General features: G+C 45.3%; 1 protein-coding gene across 1 annotated transcript; it reads right to left on the reverse strand.

The window, feature by feature from the left end:
• Positions 1-14,236: 14,236 nt before the first annotated feature.
• Positions 14,237-20,129, reverse strand: Pole4 (DNA polymerase epsilon 4, accessory subunit). Its single transcript, XM_059256736.1, has 4 exons — positions 19,770-20,129; positions 19,243-19,327; positions 18,545-18,586; positions 14,237-15,337 (listed from the first exon to the last, which is right to left on the reverse strand). The coding sequence occupies exons 1-4, from the start codon at positions 19,995-19,997 to the stop codon at positions 15,324-15,326; spliced, it is 369 nt and encodes a 122-aa protein (XP_059112719.1). The 5' UTR covers positions 19,998-20,129; the 3' UTR covers positions 14,237-15,323.
• Positions 20,130-20,666: the final 537 nt, after the last annotated feature.

The following is a 20,666-nucleotide window of genomic DNA, read 5'->3' on the forward strand; positions in this document are numbered from 1 at the left end:
AGATACAGCCCCTGCCAGACCTGCCTGGACGAGCAGGAACCTGAGGCTGGATAGCCCAGAGACCTACAATAGATGGGGAAAAGATCAATCAAATGATTCCTAATGATATTCTGCTGTATCGGTGCCTAGCCCAATCCTCATCAGAGGGGCCTACCCCAGCAGCTGATGAGAGCAGATGTAGAGAACCTTGGCCAAACATTAGAGATCTCCAAAATTGGAGATTTCCATCAGTCACTCCCCTTGGAGTTTGGGAAACCCTGTGGAAGAGAGGGAGGAAGAATTGTAGGAGACGGAGTGGTTGAGAACACCAGAAAAACAAGACACATAGAATCAGCTAAGCTGGGCTCGTAGAGGTTCACAGAGACTGAAGCAGCAATCACAGAGCCTGCAGGGATCTGTGCTGGGTCCTCTACATAGATGTTATGGTTATTAGCTTGCCTTTTTTTTCTTTTGTGGGACTCCTAACAGGGGAAGTGGGGGGGGGATGTCTCTGACTCTTTTGCCTACTCTTGGGACCCTTTTCCTCCTACTGGGTTGCCTTGTCAAGTCTTGACATGAGAGTTTATGCCTAGTCTTATTGTATCTTGTTATGTCATGTTCAGCTGATATCCCTAGAAGAAAGATTCTAGGAGAAGAAATGGTAAAGATAGTTAGGCTTCCCATAGGAAGTTGTCAGAAGCAGCCGTTGGGTAAGATGGGATGGAAATGTTTGGCTAAGCTGTGTAAAACAGGCTGCCTTCCTCTGTGAGGTTGGTTTCTTTTCCTCCCCAGTTGTGAGAATTGAATTTAGGGCTTCACATTAGACAAATGCTTTCCTACTGAGCTGGGTTCCCAACCCTCATCTACGATTTTTGACCTAAAAAAAAAAAAAAAAAAGAGTAGTGGCCTGTAGTTCAAGCAAATATATCCTATTGCATGTTTCAAAACCAGTTTGGAAAAATAAACGAAAAGCAAAAACAAACAGTTTTACAGTTTTGATTTAATAAGTGTTATTCATCTATTTTTTTTAAAGAATCAGTTTATAGAAATGAACTCTACGGAGAAAGAGGGACCTGAAGGACAGAAAATTTACTTCCATTTTATTACTTTTTACATATTTTTAATTATTTTAATAATGTCATGTATTACTTTTATAACCAAACTAAATCTAGTTAATACATTTTAAGATCTGAGGGAGATTTAAGCACATCAAGTTCAAAAGAATTCACTGACATAATAGTTAATTAAAATGCCACAAAGTTACAAAGCATATTAGACGGAATGATTTCATTCACAAGAGCAACTAAAGGAATAAAATTCAAGACACAGGCAAAATCTACAAGAAGCAAACTTGAAAATTCTACTGAGGAACATAAAAGAATAATTGGATAAGTGGAAGAGCAGACCCCATTCTTGAGAAACTCAATAATTTTAAATTGTCGATTCTCCCTAAATTAAACAATAAATTTAATGCTGTCTCAATAAAAATGACAACAGAGCAGAGGGATGTGGCACACTGTTCATAAAGCCCATGCAAAAAAGAATGAGAGCTAGGAAAGTCTTTGTGTAAATATGCATGGGGGTGTGTGTGTTTCTGTGGGTGTGTGCACATGTGCAGAGGCTGGGAGTGACCTCAGGGGTCTTCCTCAATCACTTTTCCTCGTTTTTGAGATGGGATCTCTAACTGAACCTGGAGCTCATCCATTCAGCTAGACTGGCTGGCCACCACGTTCTAGGGAAATAGTTGCCTCTGCATCCCCTGGCTGGGGTTACAAATGTATGCTGTTGCTCCTGGATTTTGATGTGGGTGCTGGGGACCCAAACTCAGGTCCTTGCTTGCACTTTTCCCACTGAATCATCTCCCTAGCCCTAGGAAAACTTTTAATCCGCTAGAGAGCAGCACTTTCATACCACATGTACTGGCTGGCCTCGAACTCACAGAGCTCTACTTGCTTCTGCCTCCCAAGTGTTGCGATTAAATGCACGTGCCACCACATCTGGCTGACAGCTCACACTATTTTACCTGTTTGCTGAGGTACTTAAAGTCCCTACAGTAGGCCGGGGCTGTAGGTCATCTGAGACTGCTCATCTAACATACATAAAGGCCTGGTTTCAATCCCCAGCACTGCCTAAAACCAGGTGTGGTGGCACACACATGTAACTCCAGCATTCCAGAGTGAGAACAGGATCAGACGTTGAAGTCCATCCTCAGCTACATATCAATTTCAAGGCCAGCCTGGGAAAATCAAATAAAATAAAGCAAAGTTCCTACAGTAATCATAGACTCAAATGCTACTCATTTAAATGATTTTTTTTCTCTGTGTGTGTGTGTGTGTGTGTGTGTGTGTGTGTGTGTGTTCCTAGAGTGCACAGAAGCCAGAGTATCGTCTTTCTAGTTGTTCCTCAGGCACCATCCACTTTAGTTTTTAAGATTTATTTGCACTCTTTGTAATCATGTATATTCACATGTCTCTGTGTGTGGGTTTGCACCCATGAGTGCAGGTGCCTGTGGAGACCAGAAGTAGGCATTGGATCGACTGGAGCTGGCGTTACAAGCAACTGTGAGCCATTTGACATAAAGGCTGAGAGTGGAACTTGAGTCCTTGGCTAGAGCAGTCTGTGCTCTTAACTACTGAGTCGTCTCTCAGCCCCACACTACCCCTTTCTGAGATAGTCTCTCATTGGCCTGGAGCTCGCCAAGCAGGCTAAGTAAGCCCCAGGAATCCTCCTGTCTCCAACTCCTCAGCTCTGGGATTGCAAGTGAGAGCCAACATGCCTAGCTTTTTCAAGTGGGTTCTGGGGATCAAACTCCAGACCCCACTCTTTTAAAACAAGCACCTTACTTACTAAGCCTCAGTCCATTAATACATATAATATATATTAATATATATTGCAGTTTCTAAACTAGCCCTCCGCTTACCTCACACCAGACCTTAAGGGGAGCCCCAGTGCTAGAATCACAAAACAGACAGACCCGTTGCTACCCTCATGAAAACAGCTGTGTGAAGAGAGACACACATCATTACACAAAAAGCTGTGAATCAGTGAGGGGAGCCCTATGATAAGGAGACACACAGACATGGGGGCCCACGATACAGCCACCCTGCTCAGAGGGAAGGCAGAGAGCGGTTCTGTGTGTCAGACTTGGGCTTGAGCAGAAGCAAGTGGCAGGTGGGGAAGGGAAGGAACACACACTAGGCAGAGGTGCCTTCTGGCTGGACCAGGGCACTCTCAAGGAAAGAGCGGCTGGAGCGAGAGGGGTCAGGGGGTGTATCAGCATGAAAGGAGGACTAGATCTCCTCCAACACCTGGACAATCTTACTGGGCAACTTCAGTACAAGCTGAGTCTGATAGCAGCCACAGAACACCAAGCAAAGAAGGCTTTCAACTTGTCCTTTACAATAATCAATCGGTCACCAGCACCTTCTCCAGATTACATTCAGTCTTCCGCAACTGCCAAATCCTCTTTTTATCTTTTAGAACAGTTGGTAATGTGTTCCTGGGGATCAGTGAAGGAGGACCTTCCATCCATCTGTCCCCAGCTTTTGACTGCTGGCTCTCAATAGATGCACGCCCACTACCCTCACCCCCAAAGCAGAGTATCTACTATTTTTCTAAATTGCTAATCAAAACTATGAGAATCAGCGAGGCATGGTGGTGCACAGCTTACATGTCAGCAAAGAGGCAGAGACAAGCAGAGCTCTGTGAATCTGAGGTCAGCCTAGCCCACATGTTGAGTTCCAGGCTAGCCAGGGCTACACAGTGAGAACCTGTTGCAAACAAACTAGGAGAATCAAATGCTAGAGAAGTAAGTGCAGTCCCTTCAAAAAGTGGGGCGCAGGAGTGGGCAAACAGCACCGTCAGTACAGTGCCCACCGCACAAGTGTAAAAACCTGAGTTCAATCCCAAAAACCCACATGAAAAGCCAGCACAATGCCTCTAATCCCAGAGCTGGGAGGCAGAGACAGGAGGGTGGCTGTGGCTCCCTGGTCTCCAGTCCCAGGCCAATGAGAGATCTTGTCTCAAAAAGCAAGCTCTTGAGGAATGACACCCAAGGTTGTCCTTTGGCCTCCACATGTGTCGCGCTCACACACACAAAGCACGCATGCATGCACATGTGTACACACACATATACACAAAGTTTTACTTAAGAGTATTGGTGAAATTATTAAGGAAACTCCACGTAGTTAAAAGGGAGGTTTATTTTGTGGGGTAACTCACAAGTGAAGGGATAGGCAACAGGGTCTGGGAAAGGTGTAGCACAGTCCGGCAGTGTTCTCTGGAGAACTCTGCTCGGTCTAGCTCCAGTGTTCAGGGTCCAGGAACCAAGAGAGCCGGCGCATCCAGATCTCGGGTCTTCAGGGTCCTCTCTCAGCCCCACCTTGTAGGCATGACAGTTACCGAAGCCTCAGTGGGAGTTGGAACTTCCAGATCAAAGCTGGAATGGCTACCCACTACATCTCCCCCTTTTGTCTAAATAAGAAGGTTCTAACCTAATACAAGACTATATACAAAGGAATGGTTATCAAATATTGTCCAGGAATAATGAGGGATAATGACCTCGATAAGATGGAACTACAACCAATGCGAACAACATCAAGCAAGAAACACACACTAAAATCCAGAGAAGTCTAGAGCATAGGTAAATGGCATGTTACAAAGATCATTCCAGAAGGTGTCCTATCCTAAAGAACCTGAATCTAATACTTAATATGTTTTATCTAAGATATTATATATATGCTAAGTTGTAACTATAACTGCTAGTCTTCAATCCCATCAAAGACCTGAGAAGGAATATAATGGTACCTGAGAAATGGAGGTACCATTATATACATAAGAGCCCTTGTCAGATTCTACTAGGACTGGTCTTTTGAGATATTCCAGGTTCTGCTGGGCCGTGAGTGCACATGACCGTCAGAACCCACTGGGCCTTGCTGCACACAGGTACCGATTTTCTCTCACCTGCTGACATGCTTGCTTTCTTGGTCCTGTCCCCAATGTCACCCCAGTGGAGGGCTGCTTCCTGCCTTGTGTCCAATTACCTCTGTTTTTAAGACAGTCTCCCTCCCTCCTTCTCTCTCCTCGCTTTCTCCCTCCCTGCTTCCTTCCCTCCCTCACCCCCTCCAGCCCTCCCTCTTCCCTCAACTTTTTACTTTCACAGACCACTTGATGAAATCACTGTTTTACATCTCCAGTCATTAAGAGCAACCTTAAGGAAAAAGCTAATTTTGTATCTCTCTTTTGGCATGCAACCATGTCCTAATAGTGCGAAAAGGAAGAATCCAGAAATAAGCCTTCCACACCTAGCCAGCATCCCCCTAGTATTTTACTATTCCGAAGCACCAAAGACAGAGTCTCTCAGAGCAGGTGAGAGGAGTCAGCAATGCTGTCAGCGGCCTATTGTTTGGAAATAATTTTTCAGAATAATTTTCACTTGTCTTGCAGTGATGTGCATTTTCTGAAAACACCTTGAGCATCTTCAGAGAATTCATTATAGTGACTTGGGCTGTCTGAAAGGCTGGATGTTGACCTCTGCTTTATGACATATGGGTATGCCAACCCTCAGATGAGGATGGCGAGCCCCGCAGCTCCCTGGTCAGTTTCTATTTATCTTCTCTAATGAGGTAGAGATGTGTTCATTACCAGCTCATTGGAAATATGCCATGAGCTGGCCAACACAGATGTCTTTTTAAAACCAAGTCTTTCTCTGTGACACTCGACTCTATTAGGAACAGGAGTGTAAGGGACATGTTGTCTGTCTTAGGTAAAAGCTCTCCAGTTGTCTCCAAAGAGGCCCTTCAGGGTGGCATTAATAATCTCTGCGAGTGTGTTTCAGGCTAAGAAACCGGAGGTTATTAGCACATCAAATGAGCTTTTTCTCAGAAAGGAGCACTCATTAGCTGACTGGGTGTCTGATGTGCCAACAAGCCATCGTTTGTGAATTTCCCTTCTGAGAGTTAGAAATCACCCTCATTTCTTATGTAGAGCTTCTTTACCACAGGCAATCCACATTCACAACAGGAGAGTCCAAAATGCTCAGTGAATTAAGAAAAGGCCACGTTAACAAAAGCCCCATTACAGTGCTGCATTTGCTTCTGTCCCAACAAATAGTCATGATGTATTTCCTCTCTATTCCAAAATACACCATACTATTCTATAGTCACTCCATTGGTTGGTTGGTTGGTTGGTTGGTTGGTTCATCTGTTTGCCTGAAACCCAGGCTAGCCCCCAGCTTGTTATGCAGCTGAGGGTAACTTTAAACTCCTGATCATGCAGCTTCCACCTACTCGGTGCTAGGACTACAGGCTGGCCCCACCACATCCGGTTTGATGCAGTGCCAGTAGTGAAGGCCAGGGCTCCACACATGCTAGGCAAGCACGTGACCCAGTGAACCCCATCCCCAGCCTTCCACTACCTTTTGAAGTGTGTGGCACTGCAATCTGTTAGACTCATTTCATTACTGAAGTAGAATACTTCATTAATCAGTATGAAGCTGCAGGGAGTGAATTACTCATTTTTTAAAATAGGTGTTAGAGAAGAGACCATGTTGCATGTTGTACACTCCCATCAACCAAACATATTTCGTTTCCACAGATCAGCATGCATTATTTAATTTATATGTTTGTTTTGAAACAGGGTCTCATGTAGCCCAGGTTGGTCTCAAACTCACTATGTAGCCTAGGCTGGCCTAGAATTCCTACTTCTCCAACCTCTACCTTCCAAGTACTGGGATGGCAGGTGTATACCACCGGGAGGCAGCAAGCTCTCTTTCTTGAAGAGCTGTATGAGCTTCAACACTTGGCTGGCAACTTGCATGAACAGATAACTCTGCTCTCAGAAGCCATAGGTCATTAAACAAAAATCCCAGTGCCAGGTGTGTGATACCTGCCTATGAGTGTTAGTCAGGGAGACCTCAGAGGCTTTCAAAACAATGGAAGTTGCAGGACGTGATGACTCACACTTTTAATCCCAGAACTCAGGAGGCAGAGGCAGGTGGATCTCTGTAAGCTAGAAGCCAGCCTGGTCTATATAGTGAGTTTCAGAACAAATAAGGTTACATAGACAAAAAAAATAAATAAAATAAACAAGTAAACATGAAAGCTATTGCCATTGCTCTTGATCACCCACCAGAACTAAATAAAAAGACTTCCATTGCTAAAGATACCACATACTCTGGAAACACACAGATAAATCAAGTTGGAACTTCAGCTTCCTCCCCTCTGACTAGCATTCCTAGTGCTGGAAGGTGTTACGCAGACTGCTGTGGGAGAAAAGGCATTATTAACAGTCTTACCCAGATGTGGACCCTGGATACTAACAACACTGACCTGCCAGACAAGATGTTCCCACAGGTGCAGTAGTGGTATGGTGTCTGGGGGACAGCCAACTCCATGAGGCCCTTTCTCTGGAAATGAATATATACCCAGGACTATAAACTGTTTCAAAGTCCATGGCAGGAGGAGGCCACAGACCCTAAGGGAGAACTTATTATGTTAAGTGGACATACAGCCAAACTGCTTTCTACTTCTCAGCCAGAAAAACTTCCTTCTGCAATGGGAGACAGTTAATGCAGAGACTCGACTGCTCAAAGGACAGAATAGGGGACTACTGAGTGCTCAGTCCTATTTAGGACATTTGCATCATTCCTTCCAGGGCCCAGGAGAAAACACAGAAGTGGGGATGGAGGGACTCTAAGGCCTGGAGAGTAGGAAAGAGTGCTGTGAAATACTGTCTCCCGAATAAAACATGGCCAGCGTAGTCACGGACACAGAGCAAATGTGGCTGACTGCACAAAAAATAGGCGGGCAGTGGTGGCTCATGCCTTTAATCCAGGGGTTTCTCAACCTTCCTAATGCTGTGACCCTTGAATACAGTTCCTCATGTTGTGGTAATCCCTTGTCTTAGTTAGGGTTTCTATTGCTGTGAAGAGATACCATGACCACGGTAAGTCTTAAAAAGGAAAACATTTGCCGGGCGGTGGTGGCGCACACCTTTAATCCCAGCACTCAGGAGGCAGAGCCAGGTGGATCTCTGTGAGTTTGAGGCCAGCCTGGTCTCCAAAGCGAGTTCTAGGAAAGGCTCAAAGCTACACAGAGAAACCCTGTCTCGAAAAACAAAAAAACAACAACAACAGAAAGGAAAACATTTCATCGTGGCTGGTTTACAGTTTCAGAGGTTTACTCCATTATTGTCATGTGGGAAACATGGTGGTATGTGAGAGGGTGGGCTGCTCCTAGACCCAGACAATTAAGAGCCACATAAAAAAATGAATTCCAGACATTTCCTGCCATAACCTAAAGGATATGATAGATTATATACCACAGTTCAGAGGGAGCAAGTTTCCTGCAGACAAGAAATGGGATGTCTAATTGTCAGAGAAAATGGGTCTGCCGGTGATATAAACGCATGACATAAACTGCTAGAGGATATGGCAATTTCCTTGCAGCTGCAACACTCTAATCAGCTCAAACCAAGCGTCTCCAGCCTGAAGTAAGCACCAATCCTGAGCTTGTGACTCTACAGAGTTGGAATCCCCCTAGACCCCCACCCCTAACCACTATAAAAATCCTATCCTGTTCCTGCTTGGGGTCCCTCGCACTCCACGGCTGTAGCAGATGGACAAGGGGCCCGGGTTTGAACTCGTGAATTAAAAAGACTCTTTGCTTTTGCATTTGGATCAGTCTCTTGGTGGTCTTTGGGGACATCGGACTTTGGGTGCAACAGTATGCAGGCAGACATGGTACTGGAGAAGAAGCTGAACGTTCTACATCTTGATCCTCAGGCAGCAGGAGAGGCTGTGTCCCACACTGGGCATAGTTTGAGCATATGAAACCTCAAAGCCCACCCCTACAGAGACATACTTTCTCCATCAAAGCTACAGCTACTCCAACAAGGTCATACTTCCTAATAGTGCCGTGTCTTACCGGCCCAGCATTCAAACACATGATTCTATGGGGACCATACCTATTCAAACCACCACACCCCCCAAAAATAAAATTATTTTCATTGCTACTTCATAACTGTAATTATGCTACTGTTATGAAAAATAATGTAAATATCTGATATGCAGATGGTCTTAGATGACCCTCTGAGGGATCAAGACCCATGGGTTGAGAACCACTGCTTTAATCCCAGCAGAGGCAAGTGAGTTCAAGGCCAACTGCTCTACAGACAATTTAAAAATTGTAAAATTTTTAAATGACTAAGACTGACTAAATTTGCTTTGTAGTTGTGATAATTTTTACAACATGAAGAGCCACAGAGATGCTAACAAATCTTGTCCTGGTTAACCTTGATTGTAACTTGGCACAATCTAGAGTCATCTAAGAAGAAAGCCTCCATTGAGAAACTGCCAGGAGCAGATTGGAGATTACTTTGATGAGTAACTGCTATGGGGGCTCAGCCCACAGTGGGCAGTGCCATCCTTAGGCAGGCAGCCCTGGGCAGGTTAAGAGAACTAGCTAAGCGTGAGCCCGAAGCAAGCCTGCAAGCACCTTGGCCTGCCTTTATGATTGACTGTGACCTGGAAACGTAAGATGAAATAAACCCTCTCCTCCTCCAAATTGCTTCTGGTCGGTGTTTTATCACAGCAACAGAAAGCAAACTAGAATTGACCTAGAGAAGTATTTGCCTCTTTAAAAAGATAGAATTCTCCTAATACCATTTCAAATTCAAAACAAAAGTATTGCAACTAACAAAATTCGGAGAATGAATCAAAAAGACCTCCCCAAGAAAAACAAGTTTCTATGAGAAAGGAGGGAAGAAATATAAAACCCAAGATGAGATAGTTAGAAAACTTAAAGGGGAAAATGCCTTAAATTCTAGCTGCTCTGAGATACTTAGCATGAAGTGGAAACATCAGATCCCTGGTTCTATACAGGTTAAGAGAGCAAACTACTCTTCAGAAGACAGGAGTTTCATTTCCAGAACCATGTCAGGCCTGTAACTCCAGTTCTGGGGGATCTAATTGACACCTCTGACCTCTTCAGGCAAACGTGCTTATGTACACAGACACACACATGCATACAAAAAGTGCCAGCAGATAATAATTAGGCTTTATAATGTTAGCATCAGGGTTCAGTAATTCACTTTCTCCTCCATCCAGCTCTATTCTAGCACACACCCAGCCAGACACACTGGAAATGCCCAACCCCTTCTGGCCCACTGGCTCAGGATTTGACACTGAGGAAGGAGCGCAAAGAGATACTGAGAAGGGAAGTCCTGCTTCTCCACAGCCTTAGAAGGACATGCAGAAAGGCAGAGTCCTGGGAAGCCCAAGAGCTTCCTTAGACTTGTCTCACCAACAGAGCTGAACACAAGGAAGAATTACTCATCAAACATTAAAATATGTACGTGGTGGGACCGGGACAAAGTATTTGCATAACGCATTTGATAAATGCAAATTAAAAACCACAGTGACATGCCGCGAGCCATTACAGTGACTAAATGTTTCTTCCGTTTTTCAAGAGCCAGCTCACTTATTTCAATAATACAACTTGAAAGTCACCTGTAGCAGGGACAAGGCAACAGTTTCCATCAACAAATCACCGTAGAGAATGCGGAAGGACGGCTGGGGTGGGCAAGGTGTGTGGCAAACTCATGAGATTGAGATCAGCAGAGAAAGCCTAGCACCCAAGCCAGATGCTGGGGCCACAGCGGTCAGGATCAAGTCCTGGAAAAACTCACTCTGACAGAATCTGTACAGGGACTGAGTGAGGCTCTGTCTACGCAGGCCGCCATTGATCTTAGCTTCAAGACACTGCCCACATTTCTGGATACTTTGCCCCTGTATCTGCAAAGCCAGCAACAGTTAAGAAAGGCCTTTTCTCCCATGCTTTGAATTTGACATCCTTTTATCCTTGGTCAGGAGAAAGCTCTGCCTTCTTATATATATATATATATATATATATATATATATATATATATATATATATATATATGATTTATTTATTTTATGTATGTAAGTATACTATCTGCATGTATGACTTTATGCCAGAAGAGGGCATCAGATCCCGCTACAGATGGTTGTGAGCCACCATGTGGTTGCTAGGATTTGAACTCTCTCTCCAGCCCCCCACCCCCCACCCGGGAAGCGCTGCTTTTAAGGGAGTGTGTAATTATTGGAGCTTGCTGAGGCAGCCCAGGACAACTTTAATGTTAATTGACTAGTCAACTTAAATTCTACCTACATCTTGGTTTTTTGGTTTTTGTTTTGTTTTTTTGAGTTTTTGCCTATAATATGACATCACAGTCATGTCACCGGGGAAAAGAAGTCTAAAGAGCAGGAAGTTCGACACTAGGTAGTCTACACGCATTTTACACCACAATCTAGCACCCAAAAGTAGAAAGGAAACAAAAATCAAAATCTCTAACTGTAACATGAATCTTAAAAGGTCTTATTAATAAAATCAAACCTGAGGCCAGTTATTGGGGTGAATGCTGGAAGATCAGAGAAGCAGAACAAGCCACAGCTACCTCACCTCACCAGTTCCTCAGCTGATCCTGTTTCCTCAGACTGAGTCCTCATCCAAATGGATCTCAGCTGAACTGCTTTTCAAAAGCCTGAAAGCTTAACCAGCTCTAGTTCCTGGTTTTCACACCTTATATACCTTTCTGCTTTCTGCCATCACTTCCTGAGATTATAGGCTCACTTCCTGGGATTAAAGGCGTGAGTCACCATGCCTGACTGTTTCCAATGTGGCTTTAAACTCACAGAGATCCAGACAGATCTTTGCCTCTGGATTGCTAGGATTAAAGGTGTGTGTGCCACCATTTTCTGGCCTCTATATCTAGTGGCTGTTCTGTTCTCTGACCCCAGATAAGTTTATTAGGGTGCACGATATATTGGGGAACACATTATCACCACAATCTAACTGAACTCAACTGAACTTTCTTTTCTTTTGGGACAGTGTCTCACTATGTAGACCAGGTTGGCCTCACACTCAAGAGATCCACCTGCCTCTGTCTCATGAATGCTGGGAGTAAAGGGATGTGCCACCATGCCTGGCTCAATACTACTACCTTTTTAAATCATGTGCACTGCTTTCATAACTTATTTTATGTGTATGAGTGCTTTGCCTGTGTGTGTGTATAAACATACCATGTGAGTGCCTGGTACCTACAGAGGTCAAAAGAGCATGTCAGATTCCCTAGAACTAAAGTTAGGGATGGTTGTCAGTCACTAATTGGGTACTGGGAACTGGGAACCAACCCAGGTCCTCTGTTCGAGCAACAAGTGTTCTTAACCACTGAGCCAACTCTCTAGTCCAATATGAGATGGTTTCACCTACCTAATCTTTATTTATCTATTTATTTTGAGACAGGGTTTCTATGTGTAGTCTGGGCTATCCTGGAACTGTAGAGCAGGCTGGCTTCGAACTCAAGAGATCCACCTGCCTCTGCCTCCTGAATGCTGGATCAAAGGCATGCGTCTCTGTGCCCAGAAAATTTTCAAACATATTAATTCATATTTTTCTAGTGACAGCATCTAATATCCTTTCTGTTTATATTTTTAAAAAGTACACCAACATTAAGGAATTTTTATATTTCAAGAATGTGGCCAAAGTAGATGGTTCAACAGGTAGAAGTATTTGCTACACCAACACAAGAAGCCGAGTTCAGATCCCCGGCATCCATGTAAAGGCTGGGTGAACATAGCAACCCACCAATAATCCCAACACAGAGGCAGGATGGGGCTGCTGGGACCACAGCAAGCTGGCTAGATCAACCAAACTAGCAAGCTGCCTCAATAAAGTGGGACAAGCCGGGCGGTGGTGGCGCACGCCTTTAATCCCAGCACTCAGGAGGCAGAGCCAGGCGGATCTCTGTGAGTTCGAGGCCAGCCTGGGCTACCAAGTGAGTCCCAGGAAAGGCGCAAAGCTACACAGAGAAACCCTGTCTCGAAAAACAAAAAAACAAAAAAAAAAAAAAACAAAAAAAAATAAAATAAAATAAAAAAATAATAAAGTGGGACAATTGAGGAAAACAACCAGCATCAAACTCTGGCTTACACACATATGTGAACATGCATGCACGCCACACACACAAATGAAAATAAACACAAACATTAACCTTGTTATATAAAGAAATGCTGATAACATACACTGATTAATCTCTCCCTATTGGCCAAAGCCTATAATTTTAACTTCCTCTTGAAAAAAGGTATGCACATTCAAAGATGTGTAATAACAGGCCTATTGGTGGGTCTATGTAACACTCAAAATTATATTCAGTTACAGGTTTAACTAATCACAGAAAAAATACAAACCAGGCCGGGGAAGAGGCTATAGGGTACTTGGCCAGCATTAGTCAAGGCTGTCAACGTAATCAAAAACAGGGAAAGGGCCAGCAAGAGGGCTCAACAAGAAGCCACACCTGCTGCAGGAGCCATGGAGCCGGCCTGGCCCAGCTGCCTTGAGAGGCATCCTCACAGGTTTTCAGGTTAGGGTCCACGGCTCCTGGGGCACCGTGTGCCTTCCAGCTCCTGAGAGGCTGGCACACTCCCTCAGGCAGTGAAGCGTTCCCTCAGAAGTCAAGGAAACATAGAGGCTCGACAGGACAACTGGTCTCAGACATTAATCTGGTGTACCCTGTATAGCTTGCCAATTTCATTGTATTTTGGCAATACAACTGTATTGATCCTGGCAACTGCCATTATATTCTGTTTCTGATAAAGGTATAAAAAGTCTGATTACTCTCAATAAAATTGTCACAGCCTCAGTTGTGCTGTGGCCCCTCCAACCAGCCTCATTTAATTCCTCAAAACCGTTATCAGGTGACCTTGGTAAATAAACATTGGTTTATTTACAATAAATCTGTTCCTGTGCCATGGCGCCCATAGGCACAAGCACACACACACAATTAAAAAAGAGACAGACAGACAAGGAAATAGAGCTGGCAAGATGGACCGGCAGGTAAAGTAGTCACTCGCTACCCAACAATTAGGGCCTGATGACCCGAGTTTGATCCCCGAAACCCACATAAAAGCAGATCCCTGCATGTGCAACCACACACAAATGAAAAACAAAACTAAGAAACTTGAGGAAAGACTGGGGAGACACAGGAAGCAAGAATAATTTAATACTCTGGATTAACTCTCAAAACAAAGGATATTAATAGAAAAAAAATAAGTGAAATTCAAATAAAACCTTGAACTCAACAAACAGCAACCCATTAATGTCAGTTCCTGGTAACACTGAAATGTTAGCCATGGGAGACCCCATAAGCAGGACCCAAAAACACTTTTCTATAAATCTAGTATTTTTCTGAAAGTTTATTTTGAACATGTTACAAGACTGAGTTTACTACTCTGGAGAAAACATCCTGCAGACTTTGTATCTTAAGAGATCTACACTGCAGAACACTATAAGAAGCCCTGGCCAAGGCTTTCTGTTGCCTTCCTGAACATTCTAAGTTCTCCAAACACACTGCCCACACCTTCTCACAAAAACACAAGAAAATGAATTGAGCCAGGCACTGGAGGAGTAAGGGAAAGGAAGTTACTGTCCCATGTACATGCTGTTCCAGCCTGAGAACATTATCCCAAGTTCTGGAGGCCAATGATGGTGATGGTTGTGCAACACTCTGAAAGTATTCAATGCCACTGAGCAACACACTGAAAAGCGGTTAAAACTGGAAACTTTATATTATGTGTATTTCACAACTTAAAGGGTACAAATACATATCATAGCACAGATAAAATTTAAATAACATTATGGAAATTATGTCATACACCAAAGACTCATGTCAATCTGTTCACAGGAAAATGTTCAAAATCTTGCTACACATACCTATGCATATCTCAAAAGAAAAAAATCCCACTGAATTTTATAGTTTAAATTGTTTATGACAAATGAACCATACTTCAATAAAACTGCTAGGACGTCGCTTTGACTCCTAAGGAGAAGCGGATCCCATAAATTATAGACCCACGTTCCAATGACATGCTGAGAAAGAACCAAGTTAATAAAAAGGTGACTCAGGATGGTTGATAGAAAGTCTGCGCCTGACCACCTGGTTCTCCAGTCACAGGGCAAGAGCAAAGGCAGGACTCGAAAACACGGAACGAAGCTGAGCAGAGACTTTCACTCTGGTCTTCCTGCTCAGTGAGCCACTGTGTAGAGTCCTTCCGTCCAGCAGCAGCTACATCCAGGCCTGAAGTGGAAGACAGACTCGAGTAATGGAAGACTTGGTTGGTGGAGAACGCTCTCAGAGAGCTCTGCTTCGTGCAGCTTGGGAAAGTAGAAGAGGACTGTGTAACTGGCAGACTCTCCAAAGCTGAGGCTGGCACAGGGAAAGAGGAAGGTGCGGGCGGCAAAGGCTCACAAAATCATCCAGCTCCGCAATCAATCCAAAGTGCCTAAAAACACAACGGGCAATGTGTAAAGCAAGCGAGGTGTCTCAGTCTGGGGGCGTGTCCCAAACCAGGCAGTTAAAGCACATAGGGTGTTGCCGGTAACAGCAGTTCCAATCTGAGGAACACCTATCCAAAAGTCCCAGGGGGAGACGTCACTGAAGAAGTAGCCAGTGGGAATTAAACCTACCAATGTACAGAATTGGAACTAGAGCTGGAAAAGAGCTAAAGAATCGATACATTACTCAATGAACATTAAAAATAATAAAGGCTCCCTGAGCAAAGCATTTATAATTTTAAAAACAATTCCCTTCTACATGTATTTTTGTATGTGAGTGTGTATATACCATGCCCAGAGACGCCAGAAGAAGGCATCAAGATCCCCTGGAGCTGGAGTTCCAGAGGTTGTGAGCCACCTAATGTGGGTGCTGAAACTGAACTGGGATCCTCGGCTATCCTGCAGTCTTAACTGTTGAGCCATCTCTCCAGTCCCTCAAATCTTTTTTCAGAAAGTCCCAGTTTATGTTGGCACCTGAGCACACAAGTTTGCACTCTCCAAGATTCTATTCAAAAGAGAGGAAGCTTTTAAAAAGACATAAATCCACAATACAGAACAAAGATCCACTAACAGTTGGGCAATTCCAAGAACAGAAAAAGAATGAATCACCAACATCTCACTGAAGCATATTTATAAACAGAGCAAAACAGACTGGAGCCTAATAGAGGGGATGCAAAAGAGGAGCTATCCCCACCCCAGAACCAGCAGAAGGCACTAGACCAGTGGTTCTCAAGCTGTGGGTCACAACCCCTCAGCAACTCTCTATCTCCAAATATATTTAATTACAACTCATAACATTACAGTTATAAAGGGGTCAGCACCACATGAGGAACTGTGTTAAAGGGTCGCAGCATTAGGAAGGTTGAGAACCACTGCGCTAGACCTAGTTACCAGGACTGACAGGACAGGAAGTGAGAGGAAAGGAGCTGATGCCCCACATGACCCAGGCTCGCCTCCCCACATGCCTCATACAACCCTCCCTATATGCAGAAGCCAGGGACTTAAACATATATAGAGAAGAAGGAAAAAAAATCACAGGAGTTTCTTCAAAATAACCAAGTGCCCTGGCTATCCAGGGAAACTAAAGCAGCCTCGGCTACCACACGCCCAGGAAGCATTCTGCACTCTGGCCTGTGGGGCCTCAGTATGATATCTGCTCCCATGCCTGTTCACCCCGAAGTGAAGGTACAAAGCACCAACCACACCACTTTACAGACACACGGCTTCCCAAACAGCCTCATCATCCCTCACGTTTGCACAGAAGAACAGCACTGGACTGAAGGAGCCTACACAGTACAAGGAGAGGCCAAAGGCAGTTTTTAATCCTATAATAAGGCATAATTCAGGGGACTAAACATTAGAAAAATCAAACCAGAGAGAGACACCTGGAACTAAAAACTCAGAACTTCCTTGGGGGTTTTGTACTGTTGTTTGAGGAAGTGTGTCACTGGTCAAGCTGGAATGGAGCTCCTTTTGTAGCAGAGGCTAACTGCAAACTTAAAATCCTCCTGCCTCAGTGCCCTAAGGACTGCGATTTACAGGCATGAGCCACCATGACTGCCAACTTGGGCAAATCTCTGTTGAGAACAAGGAATAAAGCTAAGCTTATTATAAAAATAAAATTTCTAAATAATTGAAAACGAATCAAGAGGCAAATCTACAACCTAGAGAGGGCAAAGTCACAAATTAAGGACAGCCTCCAAAGCTATGGTGGCCCGAAGGCATCTGCCAGCCTGTCAGAGGGGCTGTTTGGCAGGCTGAGGGAAGCAACAGTCACACCTCTGTCTGTCCAAATGGGAAGGTGGAACAACCCCCTTTAAGTGGGAGTCTCAAAATCACTACCAGAAATAACAAGTCAATCTATTAGTTAAATACTTCGGACTGTCACAAACAACATAATATTAAACTTTTACATACCTAACCACATGGTCTTACATAATAAACAGAATCAGAATTATAAGTGAAAATAACCTGCAGCTATGATTGGAGAATTTAACAGGCAATTCTTACCTGGTAACTGATAACAATGAGTAAAGAAAACAGGAAATCTGCAGAGTGTCCCTTGACTTTGCACCAGCAACTACAATACTCTCTCTTCAAGCACACACAGAACACTGCCCAGGCTACAAAGCCAGTGGGCAACTAACAGAAGCTGTTATTAAGACAGACAGGTGAGCCGGGCATTGGTGGCGCACGCCTTTAATCCCAGCACTCGGGAGGTAGAGCCAGGCGGATCTCTGTGAGTTCGAGGCCAGCCTGGGCTACCAAGTGAGTTCCAGGAAAAGGCGCAAAGCTACACAGAGAAACCAAAAAAAAAAAAAAAAAAAAAAAAAAAAGACAGACAGGTGGAAAGACAAAGATCTACAACTTAAAGAATACCCAAAAACCTAGACTTGAAGCAGACATTAGGAAGGCATCTTTCAAAAATAACATATAAAGAGTGCGGGGGCATAGGCTGACACACAGAGGCAGAACCGAGTGAAAAGAATAACTGAAGATTATATTAATATATTATTATTTACTGGCACTTGGGAGATGATGCAGGAAGAAAAGGAATTCAAGGTCACTCTCAACTACACAGTGAATTCAAGGTGCTTAGCTACATGAGACCCTGTCTTTAAAAGTTAGCAACCGAGGGTGGAGAAATCACTCGGTGACTAAGAGTGCTTGCTGCTCTTCCAGAGGACCTGAGTTCAGTTCACAGCACCCAGTTTAGCAGCTCACAACCACCTGTAACTCCAGCTCCAGGGGATTGGATGCCCTCTTCTAGCCCGTGGGTATCTGCACACATGTGGTATATCATATACTCACACAAAAACACATACACATAAATAAAAATTAATCTCTAAAAAAATTTACAAATTGTTTCTAATTCCTAACATCATGATATTTGGGATGGAGATTTAAGTAGGATTCAAATTGTAAATCCAGCTAACTCTACCGGTGTTTTTATACTCCCTCCTCCTCCTTTTAAGCTAGCAATTTCCCAGTAGAAACTCTAATTCCCAAGAACGGAAAATGTTCCCCTCCACCATAAAAATAAGAACCAGGGAGAACTGTTCCCATGTACACAGAGGAGAACCAGGCGTGTGTTTTTATAAGGTTTGAACTCCTGTCATCTGCAGGGAAATGATTTATGCAGCTGGTGAACTCACCTTCTAGAAAAGCGAATTCATCCACAGCTTCTATAGCATTATCTGAAACACAAGGAAAAGGGGTACTTCATCAGCTCTTGTCATTTGGACGTCAGACCCAAAACTGCACAGTCCACATAGTACCAAGGCACGGGATTTTATGCGAATGACATCATGTATAAAATATATATCCCTTGATGTCATGAGATCCATTTGTACACTATTAATTCTTACATATAAAATCCCATGCAAATGCTGTTCAGTAAGACCTCCTACAGTCCTGTTTAAAACCTAAATTCACTTTTCTCTCCGCTCTAAGGTTACTAGAAAAAGAGTCTGGCAGCATAGAAGGGGGTGAGAGATACAGCTGTAAAGGCTTACACATGTGCAAGTGTTACCAGCTAGATGAAGAAACCACAAACCAAACTTCCCCTTGCCTCAGTGATGCCTTGTGAATCAACTATAAGAAAGCCTGGGGCGTGGAGTGGGAAGAGGACCGAAAGCCTTTAATTCCCCCCCCCCCCAGTACTCAGGAGGCAGAGGTAGGCGTATCTCCGTGAGTTCCAGGCCAGCCTGATCTACAGATCGAGTTCTAGCTAGACGTTATTACACAGAGAAACCCTGTCTCAAAAAACCAAAATGAACTAACGAACAAAAGAAAGCAAGCCAGCCTAGCCCACGGTTCCCTTGTCCACCCTGAGGTACCACAGTGACTCTACCCAAATCTCTCCTCTGGAGGGTTTTCCTCTTTCCTTGTTGAGCACAGCAGTAGGCATCTTTTGCAATAGTCTCCACGAACAGTTCCTGCGAAACAAACAAGCACAGGTAAGATCAGTTAATTCTAGTCCACTGAGGTGGGGGCGATCCTGTGTATTAGTGGAGCAAGAAGGGTGAGGGGAACTCTATCACACAGGAAAGTTCTAGAAGCTAAGGTTGCCCTAAGCTTCATGAAGATACTTCTGCTATTCCTTTCCCCAACAGGCTAGCTCAATCATCCCCCTGCTGATGCTTATAAATCCACCTCACTCATTCCCTAGGGACCCCTTCAAGTTCTGTGCGAGCCACCGGAGCCGCAAGCTAAAGTGGCGTGGGCCCTCGGGAAGAGGCGAGCAGCTAACAAACTCAAAGTGCCCTGCATAAGTCAGCACACCTGGGCCCGCCACGCCCCCCGAATGCCACGCCCCCGGATGCCACGCCCCCGAATGCCACGCCCCCCGACCCCGGCGCCCTTGCTTTCCCGTCGCACCGCGGCACGCGCCAGGATAAAGATGGCTTCCTGTCCCGCGAGCGTTACGTCAGGGTCCGCCTTCACCAGAGCCTTTACTCTCGCCAGAGGCAGCCGCGAGAGCCGAGCCCCGGGTGCACTCGTCGGGGCCTGGGCCTGCGGAGCTGCTGCTGCCTCCCCTCCGGAAGCCTCCTCCTCTCTGGGCGTCCCGCTCCCAGCCGCCGCCGCCGCCGCCGCCGCCGCCGCCATCCCCACCCTGAACGTGCTGCGCGCGATCGCCGGCTGAGCGCGCACACGCCGCGCCGGCCCCTTTCCCGCGCCGGCTGGAGGCCACGCCCTCCGGTGTGGGCGTGGCTCCTCCCTCCCAAGGCGGGGCGCGCCGGAAACGCCCTCTCTGGCCGGAGTGTCTGGGGTTGCCTTCCGGGCGGCTTCCTCCTGGAAGCGGCCGGGTGTGGCCTAGCTGAGCCGGAAGTCCGGATGCCTCACCCGATCCTGGGTCGGCGCTGAGAGTTGAGCTCCAGGCTGGCCGAGGGGCGCCACGGGCGTCCCCACCGCACAGCGCCGCGCCGCGCTGCAGGACGCCGCACCCGGGCCAGCGTTGTTGGTGAACGTGTTTTAGGTGGAATGGGACATTTGGGGTGGAGGAATGGAAGAAGTCAGGCCAGGGTGAGGTAACCACTACAAAAAGGCGTGCGGACCTGGAGAGCAAGTTGCGGTGTCGATGGTTGTTCAAACATGGATTGCATCAGAACACCAATGCCCTTACTCCTAAAAAAAAAATTGAGCCGGGCAGTGATGGCGCACGCCTTTAATCCCAGCACTCGGGAGGCAGAGCCAAGCGGATCTCTGAGTTCGAGGCCAGCCTGGGCTACAGGGAGGAGTTCCAGGCCACTTAGGACTACATAGTAAGACTCTATC

Source organism: Peromyscus eremicus, chromosome 3 (assembly GCF_949786415.1).
Source record: "Peromyscus eremicus chromosome 3, PerEre_H2_v1, whole genome shotgun sequence".
Classification (NCBI taxonomy): domain Eukaryota; kingdom Metazoa; phylum Chordata; class Mammalia; order Rodentia; family Cricetidae; genus Peromyscus; species Peromyscus eremicus.

Coding starts and splice junctions, on each gene's coding strand:
- Pole4 (XM_059256736.1), bottom strand. CDS start 19,997: ATGGCGGCGGCGGCGGCGGCGGCGGCGGCGGCTGGGAGCGGGACGCCC. Junction 19,328..19,769: donor TTATCCTGGCGCGTGCCGCG/GTGCGACGGGAA, acceptor TTTGTTTCGCAG/GAACTGTTCGTGGAGACTAT. Junction 18,587..19,242: donor CCTCCAGAGGAGAGATTTGG/GTAGAGTCACTG, acceptor CTTGTGTTTCAG/ATAATGCTATAGAAGCTGTG.